Below are 7,766 nucleotides of genomic sequence, written 5' to 3'. Positions count from 1 at the left end.
GATGAGAACAGTGAAATGATGAGAAACTTCGAAATCAAATGAACTTGGTGATGCGCTTCGGGTGAAGCAGACCAAACTAGCTAGATTTCAAATGCTTTCTTCAGATTTTGTGTTGTTGTGAGATCTTTTGCTTACCAAGTGATCTGGCGGAGGTCGGGAAAATATGAAGCCTCTTTTCTTTATGTTATTGGCATGAAGATTTCGCGAGTAGTTACCCTGGAACCCAATATCTGTCTCTCATATATCAATCAAGGTTTGTTTCTATTGTATTTTATATCTGAAGAGCTTTCCTTTCTGTGAATTTCCCGTCATTTGTATTCTATTACGAAAAAATAACCAAAAGTATCGATAAAGATATAAAAATATGAAGAATTATACTATGTTCGTGCACCTATAATTTAGTATCCTATATGTACACAAAAAATTTCGTTGTAAAGAGATCTCTCACTTCTTGTATGTTTGCTTTGAAGTTTTCCTAGACCTCTACCATTTTTAAATTTATTGTAGCCCAGTCTCAATATCTGTGGTGTTTATTGGTTTTTATTTTTCCCAACATACTGTTCATCATTAATTTTTCCTGCTAGGTATTGAACAAGTTTATGTTCGATATTGTCAGTGTTCCAGTTTTGCAATAAATTGAGACATCAGCGCATTGTCTACATTTGTCAAAGGAGTTCAAATTTTATTTTAATTTCGTGGCGTATTCATGTAAAAGCAATATTCACAGATTGGAAAGCGTCAATAGCTCCAATGAGAAGTAGTAAATGTTTCTTGACTTGTTGTTGGCTGCTATGGGAAAGAGTGATGATATTCTTTTGTATTGTTAGAAAATTTTCACATTAAATGTCTACGAATTATTTTATAATGTGACATATCTTGAATTCTCAGCTGTAGGGATACGTATATCAAATTTTGAAGCATCATGGGGTAGATATTCTTAAGCATGTAGTTAGAAAAGATGTCGGATTCGCACTCACTATGACGGATATGTATTTGTACTTAGAATCTCAATGATCTAAATAATTAAGCTAGCATTTATGCTATTATTTCAGGCCGAACTCCGTAGAATTTCATTTGAATGAATGATTTGAGCATAACAATGTTTGGATCCAGTTAATGTTATTGGCGCAGTGCATTTCGATACTTAGCATCATTATCTGGTTCACTGGTTGAAATAAAATTTTATATATTGTCAAATACAATTGGTTTTGGGGACTGCTTGTAAGCAAAGTTGGGGGAATAGATGATGGGTGGAGTGGAGAGGGAGGGGTTTGGTGCACTCAAGTGAGAGCAATGTTAGGATGGTGGGATAGTGGATGGAAAACTCTTTCCTCATGACTAGGGAAGCATTTGCAAGATTGAGTCTCCTAGTGAAAAGAATTTTCCCAACAGAGTTAATGATGAGGAAGTTTGCAGTGGTGGGGAGGGCTTGTTAAAAATCATTTAATTTAAAATCTCTCCTTTCTTTGGCATATCCTTATCTAGCCTTTTTATCTTGTACATTAGGAATCTTTTCTTGGCTATACATGCAATCTCTTGTATGAAGTAATTCTCTTGCCCCTCGACCAGCAGGTGTATTGATAAATAGATTTCATGAATGTCACACTTGTCAAAGAAGTCAGTCCATCCCATGATATTCTTCTATGAGATTATTTTGAATGGATCCCTAAGTATAGACAGTCAATTATTTGGGATGCAGCAACAAAAAGAGATAAGTTTTTTCCAACCTCTCTCCATGTCCATAGGCTCTTTTCTGCTTTATAGTAAACTTTTTCCATAACTGACACTTTCTTCATAAGTTTCTGGCGAAACTTTTTTGAACCGAAAGTTACAAATGTTCGCACTGTTGGGAAGAATAACTCTTTCCACCTGTTGCTGACCCAAAATGAGGGAAAATTCCACAAAGACAAACAAAACCAATTAGAAAAATCAACTAGTCAATATATATCCAAAGCTTAATAACAAGTAGTAAAAACCAACATTCAGGAATGATAAATGAGAAATATGGGTCAGAACATCACTCTGCTGGACTCCCAGAAACCCATGTATTCATCTGCAGGACTGCTATTTAAGAGTCGGGAGAGATAGAAGGCAGGTTCCGGATAGAGTTGCGGCATTAGTCTCTCCAGCTTTTTGAGTCAGCGGTATTTTTCCTGTCCTTTGTGCGAATGCTTTTCACTGAAGTCCAGCGGCTATGTCCGAAGGGTAAAATTTTCAAGGCAGGTAAATTTCTAAGGAAAAATTTCTGAAGGGGGATACTTAAAAAAATGTCAGTGTCTGGTTGATTATTTACAGGAAATCATGGAGTTTCTCTTCCTCATGGGGAAATCTTTCCTTTCTGTAGAAACAATAAATTATGGTTTCGCTAGTAGTGGCCCCCGCCATTCCAATGACGGCGTTGGGATTCCCTATCCTCTCCCCTCCATTCCTATCCTCTCCCTGGAGGCATTATCGAGCTCTCATTGCAGTGGCACCTCCTATCCTTTCCTATTCCTTCCACAGTCCTTTCTCTCCCGAGGTTTCCAGGTAAAAAGTGAAGACTTACAGACCTGGCCCTCGGGAGAGTAACCTCGTGAGCCCATCCTAGGTCGTCGTCACACTTGTCTGGTTGATTGCATTTTACTGCACTCATTTTTCAATTCATGTTGGGTGCTTGATTATTTTTTGTTTCATCATTATCATCAGTCTTCAATACCAGTATTGGTTTCGTGCTGCTCCCTACTGAATTCTTTTATCAGCTAATCTTTTAACAGTTACATAATTCTTCTGCTTTGCGTCCTTCATCGCCTGCTCTATATATCTCATCCAAGGCCATCCTCTGCTCTTCGTCCCTTCCACTTGTCTTTCAATTATGATTCTCATCAGACCGTTCGTGGTGTGGCCGATTAAGTTGTCCCATTCTTCCTAAGGTTATGAAAGGACTCCTCTACTACTCTTCTCAGATCTTCCTCATTACTCACACAATCTATCCATTTTATCTTCATCATTGTGGTTGAATTTCTTGTTGAGGCTAGCTGCTACCTATCTTATTCTATTTAAAATATTGCTAAACATTTATTGTTTAGGAGAGAACTAATTGCTATATTTAAGGAGGATAATCTGGTTTATGGTGTATGTTTCTAGTGGATTGAAATTTTGAAATACTTACACTTTGAAGTAATAGTATATATGAATGAAGTTTTCCTGTACATTTCTTTGCACCTATGGAGACAAACCTGACTGAAAAGGCATTTTATGCCAGCAAACAACGATTCGTAGAGGGACATTGCTTTATGACCCAATACACCCTTGAACTCAGCACCCCTGCCTGTGTTAATGCCATTGAAGAAATGACCTTATGAAAGAATGTGTGGCAAAGATTGACCTAAGATCTAATGTCATTGAGCAGTTTTTGTGTTTGTGGGCATGCGTGTTAATGGGGTGACTAAGTTGGTGCATGTAATAGGTAGAACATTTTGGGTTATTATGGTAGCTTATATGTATTTATGTTCTCCATTTTTTGTTAAGGGCAGGCATTTTTGTTTGGAATTGAAACTAAATATGTTAGGGGATTTTGTGTAATGGCAGTAGCGAATCTATGGGGGGGCTAAGTATTTAGTTATATTTTCTGATATATTTACCTGCATTAACGAATTGAAATACAAATTAGCTCTAAACTTTGGGCCTATTTTACATACTTTTGGTATGTTAAAATCCAGTGGCAGATCCAGAGAGGGACTTGGGTATCCAATTTACACTAGAGAAAATGGTAATTTTGTTCAAACCCCCACTACTTTTGAGAGGTAACTCCCCCACATACCATCTAACGATTTGATCGTTGAATCATTCCTCCCCATAGAATGATCCTCCGAGATCGTTAGAATATTAATGGCTTGCTGGGTTTTGCGTATAGTAGGGCCCTCCTCGCTTCTATAGAGTTGAGGTGTTCCGTTCCTTCCGCTCCTATCCTATCCCAGAGGCGTCGACGGGCTCCTATCGCGGCGGCGCCTCTTTCCTTTTCCCTTCCTCTCCAGCCCCTCCTCGGGTGATCGGGCGTATAAGCCACGGGCTTGGTTCCCGGCCCCAGTGTGTTGTATCCCTGAAGGGTTCCCCTTGAATCCTCATACTCTCCCCCCATGTACCCACTACCTGCCCCTATCCTGGTGCCGGCAATGTGTAATGGTAGGCTACTTTTTATGTTTGGGATTTACTCCAGTGATCTATTATTCAAGAGGCCAACAGAGGGGATTTTATGCAGGCCTCTGTGGAGGTCACTTGGAAGTCCAATGGCAAAGAATAGTATCTACATACGCTGTGAAATCTTTTGCTTTGTTCTGTAATATTTTGTTTATTTGAAAGTTGGTTTGTAGATATTATGGCGAGCTATGAGGTGGATAGTTTGCAGTTAGTTCAACTTGTTAAATTTGCTCAAAGGAATTGATAGTAGGTAGCGGATGATTGAGTAAAATGCTGAAAATTTTTGAGAATATCAATGGGATGAATTTCTCATAATTATGACTTCAGTAGAGGAGGACTTAAGAAAAAATTAAAAGAATGGCATTAGCTCTTAATCTATTGTAAAATCTAAAAGGTTTAAATATTATCCTCCTATCTCAATGGTGGAATATTGTAACTTACTCAAAATTAAATTTGAACATCTCAAGCTACCACTTGTTTCTGATCCCTAAACATGCAACATCATCTTCATTTCTATATAATCACAAATTTAGCCCGTTTTATCATTGCTGTTCTGTGGCGGAGCTTGTAAAATATGTTATTCAAGATAAATTTGGGCAATTCATGTATGGAGTAGTGAATATAAATCAGATATTAGGTGTTGGTCTCTTTTTACAAGACTCATTGTTTGACATTTCATGGTTTAACGTAGCCTCCTCCTCTGTCTATTTTTAGTATGCTTAGTTTGGAATTCATATCATAGCTGACAAGTCCCCAACAGTAGAAAGGCAGGGGTGGTATGAGTGTTGTATACTCTCCTCCATGACCTACCATGCTGGTAGTGGCGGATCCACAATTGGTACAAGGGGGGACTAAGTGGGGGTAATCTCCCAGCAGTAGTGGTGGTCTGAAAAAAATTACCATTCTATCTAGTTCAAATTGGATACCCAAAGGGGGGACCCCTTTGGCCCCCCCCTCCATAGATCCGTCACTGCATGCTGGTCGTGTAGAAAAATATTTTCATGTTTTTCCAATAGTAGCCGCTACATTTGATGTAAGACAAATATTTAATTGCAATAAGTCTTTTTATTATACATACCTTTAGGCTTATGATCATTCTCTTTTAAAGATATTGTGACTGATATTTTCTCATGAGTTTGACTCTAGGTAGATAAATGATTTCTTATACCATTAAATCGATAAATGTAAATTGATAAATGATAAATGTTAGAATAAAGTATCGTATATTCCATACTCAAGTATGTATGAGATTTAAGCCATTTACCTAATGTATGTTATCTTGGTAGTAAGGCTTCTATGGGGGTCTTTTGGTGCTTATTCTACTATTCTATGTGCCCACAGCATGCATACTAATCTTCTTATCTCTTCTTTCACTTAAAGATTCCTCCCGAACTTTCAACATTTCTTTGACACATTTTTTTCTTTCTGTAATGTCCATCAATTAGTGGGCTACCTGCATTTAACACACTTAAACTTTGTAATTGACCTTTGTCAAATGGATCAATTCCTATTGTGGCATGTTGCAAAAGATTTGCAATGAAGGTAGGTAATGTAGTCTTATTCATTAAATATTTTATATGATACCGCTTTTTAATGAACATAATTTTGCAACATTTGTTTATTGTAGGAGATTTTCATGGATAAAACAGTGAAAATTGGACTGACGACAAAGGAAGCTCTCAAAAGACTTCATAAAGATATTTCATCTATTCTACTTGAACATGAAGAATCTCAGCGCAAAAGGTTTTGATCTTTTTTGTTAAGAATTTTACTGATTATAAATGTGCATGAAAAAGCCTAATTTTTGTCAAGATTTTTATTGTCTCATTCAGATTATTCCTATCCCATTGATTTTTTAGGAGGAAGAGTGTATTCCAAGATGGTTCTTGGATCAATGAATCGCTGGATCCTAACAGCCAGTATACGACTCTCTGTTGGACGTCAGCTGTAATACTTTTAATCAATGGATTGGTTTTCATTCTGGCATATTTTTTGTGTGACTCTCCTAGGTAATTATCCCGTTTAGAGGCTGATAGCCCCATGGATGAAATGCCTATGGTACCTCCTCTGTTGTTATCGTAGCTAATCTATATATATAAAAGAAAGTCGAAAATCGTGTTAGTTAGAACACTTATAACTCGAGAACGGCTGCACCGATTTCAATGAGATTTGGTTCTTTGGATTCGTCTCAGGTGGGGTTAACATATAGGCCATTAAAAAAAGGATAATTTCACAAAAAAAATTCATCTCTTTCGTATGGGAATGCTTTTAGGAGTTATAGTAACACAACAATTGATAAGTCGGTCAAAACTACAAATTAAATAATTTGTTTTGTTTTTACCACTTTAATAACTGAATTTAGTAACAATATAACATTTTAATTACTAAATATATTCAAAATATTAATTAAATTGAAATTACATTTTAAAAATTTAATTCGAGCTGATTGTAAGCCCAGCCGTGGCCCAGCTCGAGTTGACACTTCACTACCGTGTTTGTAAACAAATCTCCAAGCAATTGTTGACAAACGGTAATGTCCGTGTTCCTGTCGAGGAATCGAGTAGTTTTAACTCATTTCGCAACGAGGTAAATTCAAATAGTTCCCACTCTGCATGGATTCGAATCTTTTAAATGTGTAACAAACGAAGACGAAATCACCAACTATCTATCTGAATATTTTAAGTCCTTGGACGTACCTGGCTTACCAAGGCACGATTTACAGAAAAATGTAGTTTCTGTGCTCATGATCTTTCGAAGCCTAAACCAACCATAACTATCCAACGGAACGTGTTTGATCATTAAAAAAATTGGTGATGAATGTGATTCACGCAACTTTATTCAAAGGAAAATTCAAAGGTTAGGAAGTCCTCATTCCGTAGATTCCATGATCTCAACTCATATGCCCTTTATGAGCTTAAACGTATTCAATTTACAATTCGTGTTGCATTCGTGATAACGATTAAAAAATTGCATGGTCATTCTTTCAGTTTTTGTGTTGTTTGTGCTCATGTGCTCATGAAAACCCATGATTTTCTCATGGTCAATTTAGCGTGGTATGTTCACGAGTCGATAAACCATCCTCTGTATTTCTTCCTTCGCTTCAAGTGCGTAGCTAGGATAGGGGGTTTTGGGCGCAGCTAATACCACGGGTCTGTAGGGTATAGAAAACTCGCTAAGGTAAGCGGGAAGTGTGGGGGCACTTCCCCCAGACATTTTTTAAGATAAATGGCTCAAAATAGTGGGTTTTGTGGCTGTGTGAATAGTTAAATATGTTTTGTTTGTTAGTCATCCGTCCCCCTAATATTAATAACAAAATCTTTCATAAAAAAATTCTCTAAGCTCTTGGGGGGGGGGGGGGGTCGCTGCATCACTGCTTTGCTTCGCTATATTTATTTAGCTTCATCCGCTTCATCTTGCGCCTGATAACAAAACAAAAACTGTTGTTTCTCAGAAGGTGCTTGACGCAAGACATTAAACCCGAATGTGTAGGGCTCACCGTGGTGCGTTTACGCATGCAGTACGTTTACGCAGTGCATTTTTTCCAAACAGAGATACTAAAACTGGCGCACCTTCAGTCATTTAATGCGAAT

General features: G+C 37.5%; 1 protein-coding gene across 5 annotated transcripts in view; it reads left to right on the top strand.

Annotated features, from left to right (window-relative positions):
- The first annotated feature begins 65 nt into the window (after nucleotides 1–65).
- LOC124171144 (transmembrane protein 94) overlaps nucleotides 66–7,766 on the top strand; it is a 76,882-nt gene continuing 69,181 nt past the window's right edge. For 3 of the 5 annotated variants that reach the window (XM_046550301.1, XM_046550307.1, XM_046550284.1), the window contains exons 1-4: nucleotides 66–253; nucleotides 5,557–5,718; nucleotides 5,804–5,919; nucleotides 6,036–6,185. In XM_046550301.1, the coding sequence (XP_046406257.1) occupies nucleotides 5,713–5,718; nucleotides 5,804–5,919; nucleotides 6,036–6,185 (272 nt within the window). In that variant the 5' untranslated portion in view covers nucleotides 66–253; nucleotides 5,557–5,712. The remainder of the gene's footprint in view (nucleotides 254–5,556; nucleotides 5,719–5,803; nucleotides 5,920–6,035; nucleotides 6,186–7,766) is intronic. The other 2 variants (XM_046550290.1, XM_046550296.1) reach the window with 2 other exon arrangements.

Source organism: Ischnura elegans, chromosome 1, assembly GCF_921293095.1.
Source record: "Ischnura elegans chromosome 1, ioIscEleg1.1, whole genome shotgun sequence".
NCBI lineage: Eukaryota > Metazoa > Arthropoda > Insecta > Odonata > Coenagrionidae > Ischnura > Ischnura elegans.
Note: the sequence above shows the minus strand (reverse complement) of the source record. Positions and strands in the feature narration are given on the sequence as shown.